The sequence below is a fragment of the Lacerta agilis genome, chromosome 1 (genome assembly GCF_009819535.1).
Source record: "Lacerta agilis isolate rLacAgi1 chromosome 1, rLacAgi1.pri, whole genome shotgun sequence".
Lineage (NCBI taxonomy): Eukaryota > Metazoa > Chordata > Lepidosauria > Squamata > Lacertidae > Lacerta > Lacerta agilis.
This window is the reverse complement of record NC_046312.1, coordinates 113,973,857-113,996,984: the sequence shown is the minus strand read 5'-3', so window position 1 is coordinate 113,996,984 and position 23,128 is coordinate 113,973,857. Positions and strand designations below refer to the sequence as shown.

General features: G+C 42.2%; 1 protein-coding gene across 1 annotated transcript in view; it reads right to left on the bottom strand.

Annotated features, from left to right (window-relative positions):
• The window catches only part of LOC117057138 (dynein heavy chain 11, axonemal-like), a 205,127-nt gene that overhangs the window by 137,168 nt on the left and 44,831 nt on the right, over positions 1-23,128 (bottom strand). The window contains exons 24-28 of the mRNA XM_033167945.1: positions 19,548-19,625; positions 18,842-18,974; positions 18,605-18,732; positions 8,451-8,599; positions 6,501-6,651 (exon numbers count right to left, since the gene is read on the bottom strand). Of these exons, the coding sequence (XP_033023836.1) occupies positions 6,501-6,651; positions 8,451-8,599; positions 18,605-18,732; positions 18,842-18,974; positions 19,548-19,625 (639 nt within the window). The remainder of the gene's footprint in view (positions 1-6,500; positions 6,652-8,450; positions 8,600-18,604; positions 18,733-18,841; positions 18,975-19,547; positions 19,626-23,128) is intronic.

The window sequence follows — 23,128 nt, the reverse complement described above, 5'->3', positions numbered from 1 at the left end:
CTATGTGTTTTGTCCTGGCAAGGAACTTTTCACTCTGTGTCAGTTTTATGCAACTCTGATTGTCCTCCAGCAAACTGACAGGTTCCTTTCTCACCAAACCAAAGTCCTTGATGAGTTCATCCAGCCAGGCAATCTCTCGGCACGATTCCGATGCAGAAATATATTCAGCTTCTGTGGAAGATAATGCTACACAGTTCTGTTTATAACTGCCCCACACAACAGGTCCATCCCCAAACATAAAAACATGACCACTTGTGGATTTATAGTCAGCATTATCCCCAGCCCAATCTGCATCAGTGTACCCCACCAACTTAGGGTCACTGACAGCTGGCAACCTTAATTTACAGTTCACTGTACCCTTCAGATAACGCACCACCCTCTTCACGCCAGCCCAATCATGCTCAGTGGGAGAACTCACTTTCCTGCTAAGAATCCCCACTGCATTGGCTATGTCAGGTCTACATGTGGTAACTAAATACAAAAGTTTACCAATTACCGACCTATATTCACTGTTATCTGGCAACAGCTTCGAATCCTGCTGATTCTTCAGGAAGTCTGTGGCCATGGGCGTTGCAACTGGGTTTGCGTCTTGCATCTGCATGCATTCAATCAGTTCATTTATTTTCTGTCGCTGGCTGAGAAGAAACGATCCGTCTTCTTCTCTTTCCACTTGGATTCCTAGGTAGTACTTGATATCTCCTAGTTCTTTGACTCCCACCTCTTTGCTGAGGTGTTTCACAATTTGCACATAGTCTCTGTTATTAGATGTTGCGATAATCAAGTCATCAACGAAAGCCAATATATAAGAAAATTGTCCATTACTTGACTTACTGTACAAGCACTTGTCAGCGTTTCCTTGCTTGTATCCAAGTTGCACCAGCATACTGTGCAATTTCTGATTCCAAGCTCTAGCAGCCTGCCTTAATCCATAAAGTCCTTTTTCTAATTTGCAGACTAGATGAGCCTCATTCGGTTTTATAAAACCCTTAGGCTGTTTCATATAAATCTGTTCTGTAATCTCGCCATGCAAAAACGCAGTCGAAATATCGATGTGACGCACGTCCATTTGCTTAGAGGCTGCTATGCTCAAAAGCATTCTTACGCTACTGTATCTTACAGTTGGTGCAAACGTTTCATCATAATCTTCACCATATTTCTGCGAAAAGCCTTGTGCTACTAGCCTTGCTTTGTAGCGTTGCACTTCCCCTTCTGACCCCTTCTTAACCTTGAAAACCCACTTGCAGCCAATGGCTTTCTTACCCGGAGGTAGTTCTGTGAGGGTCCAAGTCTTATTTTGATGCAGTGCATCCATCTCCTCCTGCGCGGCCTTCTTCCAGAGACTGGCTTCTGCAGTTGGCATCCGCTGAATCTCTTCCCATGTGGAAGGTTCCTGTGGTGACGCCGACCCTGCAAGGTAGGACAACCTTACCGGTGGAACACCTCTGTTGGTTCTGGATGAGCGTCTGACCTCTGGTTCTGGTTCCTGAACCGCATCAGCTTCTTCATCATCCTCCAACGCTGGCATGTCCCCTTCTGGATCCTCTTCGTCTCTGGAGCCGCCAGGATTCTGGTCCTCTGCGTCTTCTGGTGCATCACCTGTAGGGGGCGCTATGACACTAGAAGGCAGATTAGTACTTTGTGGGGTTACAGAAGGAAAGTGTATAAGTTCTTGAGTCCATTCTGACTCCTTGGAACAGTCAATGACAGTCTTCCTTGTGTCAACCTTTGCATGCTCATCAAAATAGATTGCATGTTGTGCGCTGACCTTACCAGTTCGTAAGTCCATCACTCTGTATCCTTTTCCTCCAGAGGCGTACCCAACCAGGATACCTGCCTGTGCTCTGGAGTCTAGCTTGTGTCTGTGTTCCTTGGGCACGTGATAGTAACACAGACTACCAAACACACGTATGTGTGACAAATTAGGCGTTCTTCCATGCCAAAGTTCAAATGGTGTGCGCTCTGCCCCCTTGGTGGGCAATCTATTCTGGAGATAAACGGCTGTATGGGCTGCATTTCCCCATAGTCTTTGGGGCAAGGATGCTTCCTTTAGCATGCATCTTGTCATTTCCATAATGGATCTGAATTTCCTTTCGGCTATCGAATTCTGTTGTGGGTATATGCGACTGTGGTTACATGTATGATACCTTCCTTGGACATGAGATCTTGCATTTCACGTGAGCAGTACTCACCTCCATTGTCACTCATCAACACACCTGGAGCTCTCTGGAACTTGTTCTTGACCATGGCAATGTAGTCTCTGAACATTTCTACTGTCTCACATTTCTCTCTGATGAAATATGCAACACAATATCTCGAAAAATCATCAAGAAATATCAATATATATTTGTTGTTTCCAAGTGATGGAACATTGATTGGTCCACATAGATCTGAATGCACAATGTCCAAAACTTAGTACTTCTTTGCTCTGCACAACGTGGAAAAGAAGGTTTTACAGCCTTTTCAGTTATACAACTTATGCATTTTGTTGGAGCCTGGTTGTTGCTCCCTTTTACCTGCAAACCTCTACAAGATCCTTCTTTTTGTAGATCCAGAATGACGTTTCTGTCTCTGTGTCCCAATCTTCGGTGCCACAGCGTTAAATCTGCTTCATCCTTCTGGCTGGAATGGGCGACTTTTGCAGACTGCTTTTCTGAAACATTAAGCTCATAAACCCCATTTGTTAGTCTGGCTTCAGCATACACTTCACCATCTTTGGTTACACTACATTGTCCATTCTCAAATGTGATCTTGAAGCCTTTCTTGTCCAAAGCGGACACACTGAGTAAATTGCAGTTCAATTCTGGCACATACTGAACATCAGACACTCTGGTTCTAAAAGACTCATTATCTACATTGAATTCCAAATGCACAGAACCTGCACCTTCCGACTTCAAAATGCGGCCATCAGCTATTTCGATCTCAGATTCTTGATCATTTAATTCATTAAAATATTCTTTTAAAAAACAGTAATGGGAGCTCGCTCCAGAATCTAAAATCCACGTATTATGCACATTTTCATAATTCTGGACAGCTAAACTCCTCTCTTGTAACAGCATGGAGCACTTAAATCTTTCCTTCCTTTCTGCCTTTTGCTGAAAGGTCTGGGAATTCTTTGCTTTAGAAGCATAATTACAGTCACTTCTCCTAGAGTTGCGTTCTTGAGAATCCAAGCTTTCTCTGCATTCCTCTCTTAAGTGGCTGATTAATTCATTAAAAGTCAGATCTTTTGTGTGATCCATTAGGCTTCTAAATGAAGAAAATGCTGGTCCTAGCGATGCTAGCAAGAAAGTCACCTTAGTCACTTCATTAAGAGCTTCAGGAGTGAGAGCAATTCTTTGCACAATCTCTGAAAAACTCTTAACATGCTCTGTGAACTGCTCTCTGGAGTTCATCTTTAACTTGAGCAATTTATCTAGCAAATGCCTGTAGGAGTTCTGTGTAGATGCTCCATAAATCCGCTCAATGTCTTTTAAAATCTGGGATGCATCATCCTCAATGTTTATTAAGGATAGATGCTCATCGCGAAGTGCACTTAAAATTATGTGCTTGGCTTCGCTATTCTTCCTTTCCCAGGCTTCAATTTTGGCTAAATCTTCTTCTTTATCTCCTGTAGGCTTTTCATCTTTTATAGCCTGCAGAACGTTCCTTGCACTCAGATATACCATTAAGCGTTGCTTCCAGTGCACAAAATTATGGTCGTTCAGCAGCATATAGTTTGGCCTTGCTTCACTAACAAAAGCTACACTAGCCATCTTAAAATTCAAAAAGTTGAAAAAATTTCAAAAATCCAAAAATTTGTCAAAAATTCCAAAAATCAAAACCTCAAAAATGCTCAAAAATACAAAAACCTCAAATAAATCTTCACTGCCTCTGAGTACTGTAAACTCTGAGGGAGGGGAGGGGTTAATCCCTTTCAGCACAAAGAACAAAGACAAAGAAACATGTGCTCACCAGGAAGTACTTTTAAAAAAAATCTAACTCAACTCAAAAACACAATCCAATGCAATCCTTCAAAAATACACAAAAATATGCAATACTGGGCCCAATAACCCTTTGTGGGAATGTTTAGGAATGTGGATGAGTATATATTATTTATATATCTCAATCCCAGCTTGTGTGAGCAAGCTCCAAACTTAGCAGAGTTTACATTCCCTTTTAAAACACAGCAGAAAAACGTTTGCATAGGCTTGCTTAAGCCAGCCTATATTCCTGGTATATTTCCCCTTGTTCCCTCTTAAAAGCAAAAAGACACAATACTGATTATAAGATATGAAAGGAGTTTACTTACAGACATCCATGAGTCACAGTACAGGCAAAAAGAGGCAGACGAACTTAGATAAATGTATTTACATGTGGTGAAGCTGATTCCATGAGGAAAGAAGCTTCACTTCTGCTTCTCTCAGCTGCAGGCTGAGAGAGCATCCTGCTTCTTCAAGAGATGAGGCAAAATGGACAGTGATCTTTGGGATGTTGTTCCCAGGTAAGACCACACCTACTTCTGGTTCCTGTAACTCAGTCCAGGTAAACAGGAAGTTAAGCCTGGAGGACTGAGTTACCTTCATGTCCTCTCTAGGAGTGTTGTGTTTGGCTGCTCTGTGTTTACATCCCACAATTCAGTCACACTGAAAAGTGGTAACTGATGCAAGAAGAAGGAATGTGCCATTTACTATTCCTGGAGGGTGTCACGTGGCAGTGGTAGAGGCAGAGAGGTTCACACTAAGATATGGTTCGTTAGATGTTGAACTACAACTTCCGCCATCTCTGACCATTGGCCATGTTGGCTAGGTTTGATGGGAATTGTAGTCCAGGAACACCTGGAGGATCAAAGGTAAGCCGCCCCTGGTCTATGGGAATGTGTTCTGCATGCAAAGCCTGTTTTCAGAAAGCATCATATTGGTAGGGCTGGCATATGTCCCAGACATTACTGGAATTGACGTCTGGGGGGAAATTCCGAAGGTGGCACTTAGTCCTGGATCTAAGCAAGTCAAACGAAAAATCACTTTTTTGGCATTCTCGTAAGAAAAAGCTCAACAACTTTAGGTTTTGTCTTTAAAAATCTCGACAGATTTGGGGGTTTCCTAAACAAAGCTCAACAATCTCGGTGTTTTCCTAAAAGAAAGTTCAGCAACTTTCAGGGGGTCCTGGTTTTTACTTTGTGAAATATGGCAACCCAAAATATTGGTAACTGATATCATCCTCTTAAGCACACATACCAAGGTTGAAAGAGCAGAGGGAAGTCTCTATAAGACTGTGTTCGAATTATGGGGCTGGGCCTACAAGGTGTAAGAGTGTTCTCTGCAATATATAGGTTGGGAACATATAGAGTTACTGAGCTTTGTGACAGCTGCAGGTACTGGCTCAATTCCAATATAACAGGGAAACATGAACTGCACTCGGAGAATGTTGTCACACAATCCTATCTGCTTCCCAGTTCAGCTCCTACAGACGAGCACAAAATTCAGTCCTTTTCTTCTCCTCACTCCCAGGATTTCCAGAGTCTTGCCCTGTTCCACCTTTGCATGTGCGCACAGACAGATGCGTGCGCACACACACACGTTTATGCAAAGAGCACTGCTGTAGTAGTCCTCCTTCTTGTGCAGAATCTATGCAAGCAAACTTTATTAAATAAATATGTGTTTAAAAGTCATTGTGGGGGGGGCAACCACACACTCTTTACCACTTTTGGAGTACAGATGTGTGCGAATGACTCAAAAAACAATACCCAAATGCAATGTAACTATGCTATTCAAAAGACCCACATCTAAGTTCTCTAGTTTTGAGCTTTTCTGCCTTGTATGTTAGGCATAGGGGAAAATGGTTTTCATTTCTGGCTTTTGTTTTTTCCTCGTAGAAAAATAATGTGATCCAGAAAGCTTTTTTAAAAAAACACACTCAAAAGCTTCATATAAAAGCATTATTCAAGTGCATAACTTCTGCATTCATTCAGAAATGCATATGGCATTTAAAAAATAACATAATTTAAGGAAAGTAACAATTTGTCCCATATAATGGCTGTTGTAATTTCAGTTGCATGCTAAAGTACCTTCAGATCAAGCAACGATCTGTCCAGAATTCTGTATAGGAGTTAACACTCCTAAATTGTTGGGCTCAATTTTATCAACAGCCAAGTAACTTCATTGTAATTATGGAGTCTGTTTTAGAAAATGAAGCAACACCGCCCTCACCTCCATAGTGTTCCCATATTTCTTTTTTATATATACTACTTGTATGAACAATAACTTGACTCTGTAAGAGTCTTAAGAGTAGTCTTTTTTTACTTCAAATGAGATTACTGTAGAGGATAGCATCAGACCTAATTCAGGAGGAAACAGTTACACAATCTGTGTCTGCTTTGTCACTTGAATCACAAAACACAAAATGTTAAACCATGCTGTGATTATAATGAAGTTCCTTCACACTAGGTCTGCATACTTGAATACTCTCACAATCACATCTCAGGAAGAGTGGCAGGCTGAAGATCCTGCTGCAGTTCTTGTTACCTGAACCATGCTGTTCTCTGGAACGGGGGTGATGGTTTTTAAGTTGCAGCGGACTTGCTCCAAGCAGTAAGGAACATATTTGTCAAAAAGGATGGTTAGATTTGCTCTTTCCGTCTGTGCTTTGCGAGTTTCAATCCAGCTGGTCACATACCTGTGAAAACAAACTTATTTTATGGTGTTTCTCCTCCCCTTAATCAATTGCTTTTGCTTATTCTGTTTGAAAGTGGGTTTGTGAGAAGAGCAGAGGATTGTTCGCGGAGCTGCCTAGTGTTTTTACTCTATGTCCTTAGCTTGTTCCGCCTTATTTTACTTGCTGAAATGCCTCTCCAAATTACTTTGTTGTTGGTGATTCATTTCCAACTGATTTGGCCTTGTTGTACAACTGTGACTGAAGAAGTGTGCATGCACACGAAAGCTCATACCAAGAACAAACTTAGTTGGTCTCTAAGGTGCTACTGGAAAGAATTTTCTATTTTGTTTTAACTGTGACTAAGTTACTGCTTCTTTTGCCTTCCCAAACCATTGACCTCCACATATTTTGGACTCCATCTCCCAGCAGCTCCAACCACTTTGACCACTGACCAGGGGTGATGAGAGTCAAAGTCCAAACCATCTGGAGGGCTCCAGATTGGAGAAGGCTGGGCAATTCTGTTCCAGGAGTGTGTTCTTCTGTCAGTTAAAATTTAGGACTTTAAATGCCTTTTTTTAACCCCTAAGACATTCTCCCTCAACCTCTCATCTTTCAAATGTTTAGGACTGCAGCCTTGGCCATTGGCCATGGTGTCTGAAAGGAATGAGATTGGGAAATGCTGTTTTAGAAGAATATGACATTTCCTTGGATGTTGAGGGAAATAACAAATGTAATTTAGAAAAGGATAAGAAAAATTGCCACTCGCATGCCGTCACCTCAACACCAATAAAGCTTTTCTGTCTGAGCTTTCCCCAATTCTCCCAACACCTGGCATTATTATTTCATCCCTCTTCCCTATTGTTTACCTATAGGACCTGGGGTTTCCCTTTGACTACTCCAGATACATTTCCTCTCAGTGTGGGTCCTCAAACTTTGTGGACCAGTGGGCACATTTCCACCTGCAGGCACTGAGTCAGTAACCCCAGTTGCGGACATTCCCCCTATTCATACTCTGTGTCTTCCTAGAAAGTTGCCTTCTTCACACTAATGGTCTGGCACCAGTCCTCCAGATTTTCATATAGAATTCTTCCCCAGTCCTATCTAGATATGCTAGGGCAGTGTCTCCCAAACTTGGGTCTCCAGCTGTTTTTGGACCACAACTCCCATCATCCTTAGCTAGCAGGACCAGTGGTCAAGAATGATGGGAATTGTAATCCAAAAAGAGCTGGAGACCCAAGTTTGGGAAACGCTGTGCTAGGGACTGAACCTGGGATCTTTTGCCTTCAATGCAGGTGCTCTACCACTGAAATATTCCTTTTCCCATATTGTAGGATGTCCCCAAGCTCACGTGGGCTATATCTACAGCTCTAGTAGCAGCACCAGTGCATTGTGGCTCCAATGACAAGTTCCTTTGTACAGTACTGATCAGCTTAATCTCTGAGGAAACAGCTGTCCACTCAATACCATAGAGTATACAGCTGAGAAGATGGCAGCTACATGAACAGAACATTCAGCAAGCCGTTTGCTGAGTTAAGAATACAGTATAGTGCAGCAGTAAATGAGATCATCACTACCATAGGAACAAGCATGGCCATAGGCATTTTGGACAGCATAGGTCTGTTGTCCGATCCAGCATGGATCTTCATACATTCTTACTGGCCCCGGAGTTAATGGCCGAAGGTGCACTGAATTGCCATTCCTTGTTTGCTTACTTGTTAAATGTGTATCTTGCCTTTCTTCAAGTAGGCTAATGAAAGACCACAAAATGGGTAATATTGCAAAAGGCACATTAAAGTACAAAAAGCAAGGGAGGCACTCACGGACTCCAGCCTAGGTCTTGCGTATTCACATAGAGGATGCCAGCTCTCGACACAGTGGCTGGAGTTGCTGCCCAAAGGTGGCTTATTTCAAACACCAGCCGCATGGAAGGCGTTAATGAAATTCGTTCGTTACTTGCTAGAGTCAGAACCTAAACACAGAATCATTACAAATTCATTGCGGTAGGTATTTGCTTTTCAAATTAAGTAATTAAGGTTCTGTTGTGTTGGGTTGTTTTTTTTCCAAAGTAAGAACCACAGAGCACATGTTCAGCTATAGCTAATACACAGGAATATGGTTTTATTTTCCAATGAGTGTCATTTGTCAGTTTGAATAATACCCCTTGTATCTTTATGGATATCTGCTGTGACATTCAGGAAAACAGCAGAAGAATGAACTCAAACACTATCCAATGAGAAGATATTTTGCATAAGACACATTGAAATTAATGAAAGTGATACAGTGCTGCTTCATTTAAACATGTTCAGGAGACCTTCCCATTGGACTGTCCTTAATTTCTTCGATGTTTTTATAAAGCCATGTTAATCGTCATTTCATTGAAAAGCCAACTGGTTCCCTATCCACTTACCCAGTGTGGCGATCACACAGGGTCCCCGGTCGTTTGACGGACTATTGATCCCTGTGCCACCACACGCTTCGCTGCCACCAACCAGGATCCCCTCCCTGGTAATAACTTTCACAGACAGGGTGCAATTTTAAACAAAATAATAAGTGTTTATTTAAAAACTTCAACAACTCAAAATATTGGTTACAACCCTGCCTACGCTCACCACTAGACCTCACCACCAACCCACACAATCAACAACCACCCACCAACCAACTCCCTCGATCAACTGCTCTTCATCAACTCCCCCGCTCTCTAACTCTAACTCCCTCAGCTGCCCCTAGCTCCTCCCCCCTCTGTTTATTGGTTAGCCTAGGGCCAGCCACTTAACCCCTTACTTACTCCTTCTCCTATATGTAGACCCTAGAAAGGCAAACGCCACATACCTCCCCCCTTAAATAAGTTTGATTCAGGAGGGATAACTGTACAGAGTTATACTCCTGATCAAACTGTGTGACACCTTAATTCAAACAAACACTTTCTATGTTTACTAACCTTAACTCCTCATCTTATACTGGCTTAATAATTGTTTTTTTTTTTCCACATTATATACAATAGATCATGCAATATTAAACCTTTAGTTAACTGCAAGAAAATTTGTAACTGTCCATTTTAATCTTTGCCTTCGGGTCTTCGTGATAAGGCATCTGCAACGATGTCCAGGATCCTTTCACGCTCCTTACTGTCCTTAACCGCCACAAGAAGTGTCTTTCTCTGGGCACCAGTCTTTTCTCTGCCACACGTGATGGGATGCGAGTTGTCTTCCTCCGCCATATGACACAGTCCCACACCGATCCCTGCAGTCGATGCGTCTGTAACGATTGTGGATTCCAATCTGTGTAGAGTCTTTGTTTCTCAGGGTCAAAAGCTCTCTTGGATCACCCTTTCTCTCCTTCAGGATCTCTGTTAAGTGTTGAAGCTCGATGCCTTGTACAAACGTCTCCAAGTCATCCAAAACTGCATTAGAACTAGTTGTCTGGCTTTTTAATTCATTGGGAACTGCTTTCAGAAGTTCGTGGATAGCTGTTTTTTTAGTCAGCTTGCTGAAGCTTTTTGGACAATCAGGTTTACTTAATGAAAGTAGACTAAAAAGCTCTGATTGCCTATTGCTGTTAGCAATCTCCCTTGCTGTCAGTCCATCTTTGATCTGTATTGAATTATCAGTTCCCACTTCAAGCAATTTGAAGACGACTTTTTTATGTCTTTGATGTGGTGGCCACGTTAATGCTGTGTAACCACGTTCATCTTGGGCGTTTATTTGTGTTGCATGAGCAGCAGAGTACCCATCTTCCCACCACACAATCTCTAGTGTAGGAAACACTTTCACTTTCATAGAAAGTTGATGGGACACCCTGGCAACTATAACTTTCAGTATGTTTTTCTTTCTATATTTCCAACTGATGAATGTTTTATCATAACTTTGAATAGTTGTTCTAACTGATCTCACAGATAGGTCACTTTTTAAAACAACTCTGACTCCTCTTGAATGGACATAACCCATAAGCTCAGGGTCATATTTTTCACAAATCGCCACTGTGGTAATATGTGACCAGTCATAAGCTTTCCAGGCCTGCCCCCCAATGTCAAATATAAAGACCTTGTATTCTAAATATGGGGCTTCCTGTTCCTCATCCCACAGGATCCCGGAAATAAAACTGTTTACTAGATCCATGTTTATTTTATATGGGCGCTGACGTCCTGCCACGTCACTGCATGGAGCCCCTCGGAAAGGAACGTTTGCAATTGAACAAATACGGGCCTTAATTGAGCCTAGACAGGTATAATCATAGCCATACCATGGAACACCCATCACAATCTTCTTTGGATTAATGCCCATGTGAATGTATTTTTCATATTCCATTATGGTGTGGCTATACGGAGCATTGGCTCTGGCTATGCATTGCGACCACATCTGACTCTGTTCATCATACGGCATAACAAATATGAAATCACAAGACTTTGCAATCCCGGTGTCAATGTGTTGGACTACCCCTTTTGCTAGTCTTGGAGTATTACTGAAAATCGTTTTAAATTTTTGTGGGATGTTTCTTATTTCTTCCTGCTGTGAATGGATTAATGTAGGGGCTAGCTTAACTTCTCGTATATTACATTCTTGCTCCCCTCTCCCCTCCCAGCATGGTATTTCTGCTTCTTCTGGGTCCTCTCGGATAGCACAGAGAGCCCAGCTTTCATTTCTCTGGTAAGGCTTAATCATGTTTATGTGAACTACCTTGCGCCCCTCATCCCCCTGCTGGATAAGGTAGTTTGCATTATTTATTTTGGACACGATTTGGGATGGTTCCTCCCAGGCTAGTTGCATTTCATTCCCCTTTTTGGTTGCTCTAGGCACGGGTCGTGCCACGTCGTGTCCTAAACTCTGGGCTGGTGTGGAGATTACAGGTAAAGGACACAGTTTTGCCTGGGTTTTGTCCTGACCTGATCCCTGCCTCTGGCAAATGTCACAGGCTTGGCAATACATTCTAATTTGCTTCCCCATTCCTGGCCAATAGAAATTTTGTGCCACTCTTCGTTTGGTCCGAGTTATCCCCATATGTGCCCCAAAAATACTATTATGGGCTTGCTTTATGATTTTTTCTCTATACATGTGAGGAACCACTAGTTGTCTGCGGTTTCCTCCTCCCCCTTTATAAGGTGTGCTAAGGGCTTCACGATATAACAGCCCCTCCTCTAGGCAGAACCTCTCTGGGCAATCAGGGGTTAATGGAACAGTAGATTTTGCTGCCTCAAAACAGCTGTTTAGTCCCATGTCATTCTTTTGTTCCTGAGAGAAATTAGTCTTTTGAGTATTTTTAAAAGGTATTAGGAAGCCTGGCTCACTCAAAGTTTCAACTTGAGGACTTTGAGTCCTGCCCTCATTGGCAACTGTTTCACTTCCCTCAGTATCAGTTGACAGTTGGCCCCCCTTGGAGCGGTTAATAACAAACGCACTCTGCACATGCTCCAGGAGATCCCAACCGATAAGCACCGCAGTGGGGATTTCCTCTGAAATAGCCACTTGCCACTTTCCACTCCAGTCATGTAACTTAATGTTTACCTCAGCCATTTGGAGTCTAACTGGCTCCTTGGCGATTCCTTTTAATTCTATAGTTTTTCCTGGAATTATTCTCTTGGGATTGATTATCTCAGGATGAACAATTGTGATTTGGGATCCGGTATCTTTTAACCCTAGATATTTTTTGTTTTCAATCCAAATATTTTCTCCTGACTTTCTCAAGAGCAAATCATTCTGTTTTATCAAGTAACAGTGTATTACTGAGGCCTCAGGAATCTCCTCTGTCTCAGGCCTAGCTAAAGCTTCGGTTTCCGTGGCAACCTGCTTAGCCTCACCCTGCCCTACTGAGTGGATACAATAAGAGTGTTTTTGAGTGTTTGTGCTCCCAGATTTAACTTGTTCACCAGTCTTACATTCAAAGCTTCTGTGGCCCAGTTTATTGCACGACCAGCACCTCATATCTCTTCCCCCAGTATAATTAGATTTATTTTCTTTTACCTCAGAGGTATGGGTGTTAGTTTGGCCCACGTCACTTGGGCTTTTTGACTGTGGTATGTTTCCCTTTTTCATTGCCGGAGAAGAGCTTACTTTAGCATATTGAAATTGGTTTCTGGGATTCCCCCACAATTTCCCGCCAAATTTTGGACTATCAAATCCATGGTCCCTAATTTCATTAATTTGGTCAGCTAGGGTTGCTGCCTCCTGGATGGTTTTAGGACTTCTTTCCTTTACAAGATATTTCAGCTCCCCAGTTATGGTGGCATAAAATTGCTCCAACGCAATAACCTCTCTGATTTTTTGAATTGAATCCGCACCCTCCTGCTCTAACCATTTTTTGAGGTAATTCGTAATTTTTGCCCCCAACTGAGCATACGTTTCTTCTCTCAACTTTGTCACACTCCTGAATTTTTTTCTTAGTTGTTCTGAGGTAATTCCAAACCTCGTATAAATTAATTGTTTAAACATCTCAAAGTCTGTTGACTGTTCTTCTGTCATTTGGGCGTATATTTCTGCCAATACCCCACTAATTCTAGCCCTTAAGATCACCATTTTCTCCTCATCCTTCACTTGGAAATCTTTACAGGCTCTCTCAAATGATATCAGAAAAGCCTCTGGGCTGTCTTTCTCCTTGAACTCAGGGAAACGCTTTAAATCCACTTTCCCTGGTGTTTGACTACTGGTGTTATTACTGTTGTTTTGATTCTCCATTGCTGCTAATTCTAGTTTCTTCATTTCCAACTGAAATTGCATTCTTTCGCTCTCACTTTCCCTCTCAGCTCGAATTCTTTCTTTTTCTAATTCTTGTTCAGCCTTAACTTTTTCTAATTCAAATTTATATTGTTGTTCTAGTTTCCACTTTTCTAATTCTATAGAAACTTGTGGCTCTCTCGCCTCAGGTACAATATTAGTGGCATCTTCTAAACTCTGCTCTTCCCTCAGAGGATTCCCATTTTCCTCCCCTTCAGAGCTATCTTGAGCTGGTTCCCTCACAGGGTTCTTTGTCTTTTTAGGTGGCATATTGTGTGATTGAGGATTGACAGTTAAATTAACAAAATAAGAGAAATCTCCTCTCAGCACTGTTCCCCCTGGCTAGGTCTCTCCAGACTCGGGTCTCAAAGTTCTGCTATGGGTCTTCTCTCTACCCGTTAAGCTTACTTCCTCGGACCCCAAGTCAAAACCCCCTGCCAGAACAGATTTGTGAGCTCTCTTTTCTCCTTTTGTTATCTTAGCCTTTCAGCGTCCTTGGGTACCCACAACTACACCCCCGGGCTAGGTTATCACTTCACAGATTTACCCTTCCCCTTCCAGGTGTATTGTTTAACCCCAGCTGCTTCTGCCAATTTTGTGGTGAACAGGCACAACGATTTCAATATCCCTCCACGGGCTTATTGATGTCTCCTGCTGGCGTATTGATCTTATCCCGTCGCTGCCGCCAGTTTTGTGGCGATCACACAGGGTCCCCGGTCGTTTGACGGACTATTGATCCCTGTGCCACCACACGCTTCGCTGCCACCAACCAGGATCCCCTCCCTGGTAATAACTTTCACAGACAGGGTGCAATTTTAAACAAAATAATAAGTGTTTATTTAAAAACTTCAACAACTCAAAATATTGGTTACAACCCTGCCTACGCTCACCACTAGACCTCACCACCAACCCACACAATCAACAACCACCCACCAACCAACTCCCTCGATCAACTGCTCTTCATCAACTCCCCCGCTCTCTAACTCTAACTCCCTCAGCTGCCCCTAGCTCCTCCCCCCTCTGTTTATTGGTTAGCCTAGGGCCAGCCACTTAACCCCTTACTTACTCCTTCTCCTATATGTAGACCCTAGAAAGGCAAACGCCACACCCAGCAATAATCATAATGGATAAAAAGGTGACTCTTCTCTGCAATTTTGTTTTGCTGGCCTTACACAAAGGGATTCTTTATTGTCAATGGAAATAAAATCAATATAATATCTTGATTCATGGAAAGAAATTTATGTTAGGGTTGAGTTGAAAAACAGCAAAACGAAAGGGATAACAATAGTAAATCATCATGAAATCAAACCTACAATTTATGAAGAGAAGAAACTATGAATTAAATCTCTTAAAATTGAATAAACCAGCAATAAACATTAAACGAAAGTTCATGCAATGAGGAAAAAAAATGGCTATTTTTGTTTTCAAGATGCTGTTCTTTGGTCCCTTGAATTAAGTAAAGTATAAAGCAAATTAATTAAAGATGAAAATGGTATATTTCACTAAATCAATGTACTGCTGCAAGTGCAAAATTAAACTGAGCTTTTGTATTTCACACAATTATTTTAAGGCTAAAGTGGTTGGAAAAGAAATAAATTAAAATGTGTTGTTGCCAGTTGCTAGCAGAAAGGCTCTAAGAGATAGCTGTTCAGATATAATGCTAAACCACAGTGTGGTATTGCTTGAATGTGCATGAGGCTTCTGTTCTCTCATCTCTCCACATGTGCTCTGTTATCATCCTACACTTCCTTTTACAAGGGAAACCACAGTCTCCCGTGTCTGCAATGGGGGAAACCATGGTTTGCCTGCAAAGCATAACTGGATGCCATGTTTGCTTGTGATTTCCAATTCCATCTTAAAGGAAAATTGGTTTATGCAAAACATGATTTGTATCCTTTGGGGGGGGGAAGTAGCAAAATATGTTTGCTGTGAAATAGGAAGTATCAGGGGAGAAAGGAAGGGAAGGAGAGAGTGCATGCGGCAGAGTGTTTTTGTTGTTTTACTATAACACCAATATCATGCCTTGGCAATATATCTGAACTGAGCTAAAGAGAAATCAAGTTTCATCTACTACATCATTTAACTATAACCGAAGAGAAAAAAAAACAACAACCCCGAAACACATGATTCCAAACACAAACTTATCAGAAAAAATATCAAGTATTTCAAGAGTAACGATAAAATCGCGAGAACTGGCAGGATTTTGGCTAAACAAAATCAAAAATTCTTTCCAGTAGCACCTTAGAGACCAACTGAGTTTGTTCCTGGTATGAGCTTTCGTGTGCATGCACACTTCTTCAGATTTTGGCTGTGAGAATGAGGAATGTTTTATGGCAAACTGGAGAACTTGGGGGAAATAGGCCGTACAAGACAGGTTGTAGATCCCGTGTGCTACAATAGAGCAGTGGCACACAGTGGGCCTGGATAACCTGTTTCAGTGTGATCCATTTTTATCTTCTATGATTGTACTTGCCATCAGGTGCTATTCTTCTGGTGTTGCAAAGGGGCGGTGCAACCCTATACATCCCCTACTGAGTACTTTAGCTTAAAAGCTACAATAGAGTCCTTAGAATCTAACAACAAGAGCTATTCTAGGAGCTGGTTAGGAAAATGTGATTTAAAGGAGGTTTCCAGCATTGTGTGAAATTAGGGCAAAAAAAAACCTCTTTTCAATTTGCACAAAGTATCTCAATTCCAACAGTTTGCTCTCCTGCTGTTGTATCCATCATAAAGAAAGGCCGGGACGCTGTGGTGAATAAAGGTGACATTTTAATCAATGGAGATTAATACATACTAAAAAAAAAAATACAAAATGATTCAGCTTTCTGCTCCTCCCACTTCCAAGGTTGAACCATGAACTTTCCACTTATACTCATTTTAGTTAAGGAGACATTCTCTCTCTCTCTCTCTCTCTCTCTCTCTCTCTCTCTCTCACTAAATGGGTGTGGGGTAAGTCTGGGTCATGTGGTTTTAGATCTACTCTTTATTCCAAAATACATAATTCTATTTTGGGTGCTATTGGTATCTTTAAACCTCAAATTATATCACAGCACATCTGTACTAGGTATATCAATGGAAAAAAAATATTTCTCTGGTGTTCTAGTAGCACTGTCTACTATATGCAGGAGCCTTGGTCAATGTCGTCTATAGGAAACGGTTGTAAGTGTTGGTATAATAAGGCCAGAAACAGATTTTAGGTTTTTTCTCCACAGAGTTTTGATACAATAGAGGCATCATTGCCCATAGCGTGCTTATTTTTAACACTTTTGTCTCCTTTAAGAAACAGTTTTTGCAGGTCTTATGCCAAGTCAAAAACTAGCAAAACCTTGTTGAGCAGAGATAGTAAGTGTGTTAAGTGGCTTGCAAATATAATAAAATTAACAATTCTCACCTACAGATGCAATCCCCCTGCCCCAACTATAAACTCTAGATTAAAAGAGGTATTTCAACAGTGAAATGGCCAGCTAGGACTGGGAAAATAACACAGATTTGTTACCTAAATCAGGTGAATGCTTCCTGTGTGAGGGTGTCCCATAAATGGGGCTCCATAGCAAAACCAGGCCCTTTATCCTTTAAGCCCTATATTCGGGGGCTTGGGGTGACACACACTCAAAGCAGGCCCTCAAAAGATTACCTCCAGGGTCACACAGGCAAAAGCAGTCCTTCAACGGTCTTCTAAGGTAGCCTCATGTCTGATGCTTTGCACTCTCTATCTTCCATCCAGACAAGGAAGAAGCATCACAAGAGTTCAAGGGCACATTCTAGCCAGGCAAAAACACTTGAGGTGTGCAGAAGGCCAGTGAGGAACGTCTCCCGGGAAAGGATTTCAAAAGCCAGATAAAAATGTTTGGAGGACTGCATTTGTGTCACACCCCTCCATCCCACTGAGCCTGAGGTTCTCCACCCCCTGCATTAAAGGAATCTAAGATGGATGCTACCAGAACAATTGATGACCATTTTCAGGCTAACATGCCTTTATTAACAGTGTTCAAAGCTATTATTAAAAGCCAGTCTTCGTCTGTATGATGTATACAGAAAACCAGGGCCGGGTTTAGGTTTGATGAGGGTTAGGTTTGATGAGGGTTGTCAACAACAAATTGTAACAGTTTTTTGTGTTGAATATATGCTATATGGTAATTGATGGACCTAATAGGTATCTAAAGTAGGGTTACCAGATGTCTCCGGTTCCCGGGGACAGTTCCCGGATTTGCAAATCTGTCCCTGGACATATTCCGTCCCCGGAATGTCCCCAGATTTGCAAATCTGCCCCTGGGAAATGTGGCAGAGGCAGCCTCAGCAGCCCGGAGCCAGCCTGGTAGCGCAGTTGGCTCTGGCTGGCTCCGGGCTGCAGACTGCCGCTGCCAAAGGGGAACCGGGGACCTTTGGTGGTACATATCTCTTGCCCCCTTCCCCCTTTGTTTTGACTGATGGGGGAGGCTCGAGAGTTGTGGGCAAGCGGCCGTTGCCCAGGAGGGGCGCAAGGCGTGCGGTTTCTCTGCTGGGCAAGGTGCAAAGCCCTTCTTTCGCACCCTGTGAAACATAAATGTGCAGAGTTTTTTAAAACTTGGCAAAGGTGTGCCACCCGCCCATGACTCCCAAGCCTCTCCCGATCTCCTGCCCCCTTCCCGCTTAGTTTTGACAGATTGGAGAAGGCTCGGAAGTCATGGGCGGGCAGGCATTGCCCAGTTTTGTTTTTTTTTAAAAAACAACCCTGTGCATTTATGTTTCACAGGGTGCGAAAGAAGGGCTTTGCACCTTTATACAATATGCATGTGTGCTTGGGCCCAAGGTCTTTTGCCTCACCATCCCCACTACTGACTCCCTGTTGCTACTCAGCTTCAAAAAAAACACAAGTGTCCCCGGATTCATTGAAAAAAATCTGGTGACCATAATTAAAGCCATTTGCACATAACAACATGTTTATTTTATCAAAGTGATTGTTGAACTGAAATACAATTAAGAAGTATTAATAGTGAAATACAGGCGGGCCCATTACTTACATTACAGGAGCCTACACAACACAAAGCACTGTTGCTGTATGTAGGTTTTATTTTATTTGTTTTTTTATCCTATATATTGGAAATGTACATCTGGGTGTTTTTTCCCTTTAAATTTTGTTGGAGCCCCCAAGAGAGTGGGGCCCTAAGCTATAGCTTGTTTAGCTTTTATGTAAATCCGGCACTGCAGAAAACACTGTACATATTTAGCAAATGGACCAGAAGAGTATCTCACCTGCTCATCACAGCCATGTTAAAGAACGTGAAACACACCTTATTGTCATCCATGACAGTGTTGAGCGACTCAATCCACATAGGATCAATGTCACCATCTAGCACAATCCATTTGGGGCCATCATGTGTGATGCTAGACAGTTCTCTCATCGTGGAAGAAAACAAGCCTTCAAAATGATGGAAACAAAGATTAGTTTTTTAAACAACAACAAACTTCTATGTGTTTGTATATGTTAAGATGTGCAATTTTATTAAGAGTATAGTGATTGGAAATACCATCTTTCCACTCCCTTGTTGAAGGGTGAAGAAACCCAAAAAGTTCATCTGTTGTGACAGCTTTGGGGTTGATATCATTCCATGCTGGCCTCAGCTTCATATTTGAATAAGTCGTGTGTAGTGTCTTTAATATCTAAAGTAAGAACATTTTATCAATCCAGTTTCACAATCAAGCGGTAGCATCAGTTAAAAGGCATCCTTCAGAATTATTTGCTGTTCCACATGCAACACAGAGGTTAACCTGAATATATATCTAACAGGTAACTGCAGTCAGTCATTACCCCCCCCCCCAGTTATGCAATATATGTGTTTCGCACCTTCACACTTTACATCTTAGCCCCACTTCCCTAAGTGTGCATGTCCTCAGTATACCCATCCTTAGGTTTCCTTCCTGGCACCACTAGTGGTAGATCTTCCGCTTTCCTCAACCCTGAAAAAGGACTTCAGTTTTATGTGCTCTGCTCGTACGTATGTGAGGAAATGCATATATACATCTGGGATATAAATATTTAACCAGATTTGGGGGGGGAACGAAAACTGATGAAGTTGACATGCCCCACCGACATCAGAATACCAATTTCACCGAGAGTATTGAACGCAGAAGTTTTGTCAAAGTGGCAGACATCTTGTAACCTGCATTACCGATTCGCCCTCTCTTTATTGCTATTTGTTTGTTGGATAAATGTGTGTGTGTTCTTCGTTTTACCTGGCTTTTCCCTGTCCCAGCATTTCCAACCACAAAGACCGAATGCCTGACAGACAGTAGTTCTTCTAGCTGCATAACCTAAAAGCCGTTGAAGAAAAATGGGGGGGGGGGAATTTGATATAATGGTGAACATGTTTTACAGGCATAGCTATGTATTAAGAAAACTGTAAGAATGAAGGAGAAGAATCGGAGAACACTTTTCTTCCCCATTTCAATAAACATCGGTCCTATTTTATTCCCTCATTCCTTTAAAAAAATTGCCCCTCTTTTATTCTGTTCTGCTGCAGCTGTGGAACGCATTCACAATGATACAGGTAGGTAGCCGTGTTGGTCTGCCATAGTCAAAACAAAATACAATAAAAAATTACTTCCAGTAGCACCTTAGAGACCAACTAAGTTTGTTCTTGGTATGAGCTTTCGTGTGCATGCACACTTCTTCAGATTTTCACTGGGTGTGTGAAATTCTTCAGATTTTCACTGGGTGTGTCGGACATGCTCTGTGTGATTTTACTACTAAGGGCTGAAAGGATGGAGTCAATAGCAGCATTGATGCTACATTCTCCAGAACAAAATTGTTTCTGGTTTTAGATGCACAACGAACTATAGGACCATTCCATTAAGTTTTGGTACTTCTACAGCAGGGAAGGCATATGGATTGTGCTCTGTTACGAAATATTACATTGAGATTAGACACAAGTGGTGTAAGGGGTTATGTTAGGTGGTTAACCTGTGACCTTCTACATCAGCATTTCCCAAACCTGGGTCTCCAGCAGTTTTTGGACTACAATTCCCATCATCCGTGACCACTGGTCCTGCTAGCTAGGAATGATGGGAGTTGTAGTCCGAAAACATCTGGAGAGCCACAGGTTCCCCACCTAGCCAGCCCAACTTTGATCTACAAACCCAAACCATCTGACATATTAATTAAATTATTATTATAATTATTAATTAAATTTCTATACCACCAAAGATCACAGGGTGGTTCACAACATAGAAATTAAATGTGCAACATAGGTTTCACTATATTGTCTCAGCACATGTCTACTCAAAATATAAGTCCTACTGAGTTCTGTGGAGCTTACTCTCATGTAAATGGATACAGGCCTGCAGCCTCGCTGAGTGTTGAAGGTAGTTTGGTAGCTTGAGTTAACTTGCAGCGTAATAAATAAAAGATTGTTACAAGGAAAGGAATGTCATTAATATCATAGAATCACAGAGATGGAAGAGACCCTAAGGATCATCTAGTCCAACCCCCTGCAATGCAGGAATACGCAGCTGTCCATTACAGGGATCAAACCTGCAACCTTGGTGTGATCAGCACTATGCTCTAACCAACTGTTATTTTTATTCCCTATTACAGTAGAACAAAACTAAATTTAAATGCAGCTCTTCAGATGTCACTTGCCAATGCTTCCCTCCCACTAAGCACCTACAGAAGACATAAGGGACTAAAAGGGTAAACTCTGAAAATCTATTTTAGGCAACTTGGGAGTCATAAAGTATCATGATTTATTGCTAATTTTGCTGTTACTGCATCTGGGCTGCAGATACTAATTAGTGGCACCATGCTTATGGAATGCCCTCTCCCGCAGGAGACTAATCTGGAGATGGCATAGCTTTTAAATACCAGACCACGATGCCTCAAATTTACCCAGATATTTTGTTTTATTTTAATTCGGTGTCCAGAACAATTTTATATAGGCTGAGTTTGTTCTGATGTCTTAGGGAGCAACCCTAACCCTCTAATTTGTGTTGCTGGAGGATGTTAGAATATAGAGGCAGGGCCCATCCACCAGCAGTGGGGGGGAGGACCTCTGCCACCATGGAGGTCCTCAGTGTGGCCCTGGAAAGGACAATAATGCTACCAACTTGGGAATTTGGGAAATGGGTCTATGGGAAGGGGAGTTATTGTGTTGCTGTTTCGTTTCACTTATTTGCTTGTTTTTATCCTGTATTTACCGGTAATTCTGTGTACTGCCCTGAGATCTTTTGAACAAAAAACAAAAAATAAAATAAAATTTATTTTATACTGAAAAGCAGTTATGAGTGCACACAGATATGTCATTAACCACACCGCCGTCTATCTTCCTCAGTAGCACGCGGCACTATCCTAACTATGCCTACTCAAAACCGCATCCTATTGAATTCAATGGGGCATACTCCCAGGTATGCAGGATGCGGGTGGTGCTGTGGTCTAAACCACTGAACCTCTTGGACTTGCTGATTGGAAAGTTGGTGGTTCGAATCTGTGCGACAAGTTGAACTCCCATTGCTCTGTCCCAGCTCCTGCCAACCCAGCAGTTTGAAAGCACGCCAGTGCAAGTAGATAAATAGCTACCGCTGCAGCGGGAAGGTAAACGGCATTTCCGTGCGTACTGGGACGTGCCACGATGTCCCGTTGCACCAGAAGCGGTTGAGTCCTGCTGGCCACATGACCCAGAAAGCTGTCTGTGTACAAACACTGGCTCCCTCAGCATGAAAAGCGAGATGAGCACCGCAACCTCATAGTCATCTTTGACTGGACTTATGGTAACTGTCCAGGGGTCCTTTACCTTTACCTTTTTACTTTTTACTCCCAGGTAAGTGAGCTCCTGTTGCTCGGTCCCAGCTCCTGCCAACCTAGCAGTTCGAAAGCACGCAATGCAAGTAGATAAATAGGTACCGCTCCGGCGGGAAGGTAAATGGCGTTTCTGTGTGCTGCTCTGGCTTCGCCAGAAGCGGCTTAGTCATGCTGGCCACATGACCTGGAAAAACCCGTCTGCGGAAGTGGACAAATGCCGGCTCCCTCGGCTTGTAAAGCGAAATGAGCACTGGACATAACTGTCAGGGGTCCCTTTACCTTTACCTTTACCTTTAAGTGCAGTTAAGACGGCAGCCATATGTGGAAAGTTGTAACCACAGTCTATAATACTTATCGTGAACGATTATCTGATACAAGCAAAGAGAAGAAAGGGTGACCCTAAAGAAATCTCACTCTAGGTGTCTATAGATATTTCTAAGCTATTAAAAAGGACAAAGAGAACAACATTTGCTTTGCTTCAGTGAGGTTTAAGTAAAACGGGCTTCCTTAAAATCAAATTATAGCACGGTGATAAGGGGATGGAATAGGGCACTCGCTCTGGTGACTCAAGTGTATCATTTGCTCAAAGGGCAGGTAATGATGAGAGCAGGAGTAATGAATGCGTACTTGTTCCTCCCTCCTCTGTAACCCCGGGAACCTGACCAGTTCTCCCTCGCCTCCCAAGGGTAGAAAAGCCAGTCTCCTTAGTCATTCCATCTTGAACTTTACTTAGGACAAAAGCCGATTTAGAGCTAATGTTAACTTGTGTGTGTATTGATGATCGGGATTCATGTCTGGCAGAGGCTAAAGAGAGACTAAAATGTGTTTTTTATTTTATTTTTTTTAAAAAACCCTTTAACCCTTTAAGCATCGAAAGCTGAACATGGGTGCCAAGACGGGCAGAGCACTACACACCGTGGGATTATTAGTGTGGTTTAATTCCCACAAACTGGAATTATTTCCTGATATCGAAATGGAGACATTAAAAACATTGTGGCCGCTTCTAACAAGGAAACAGGAA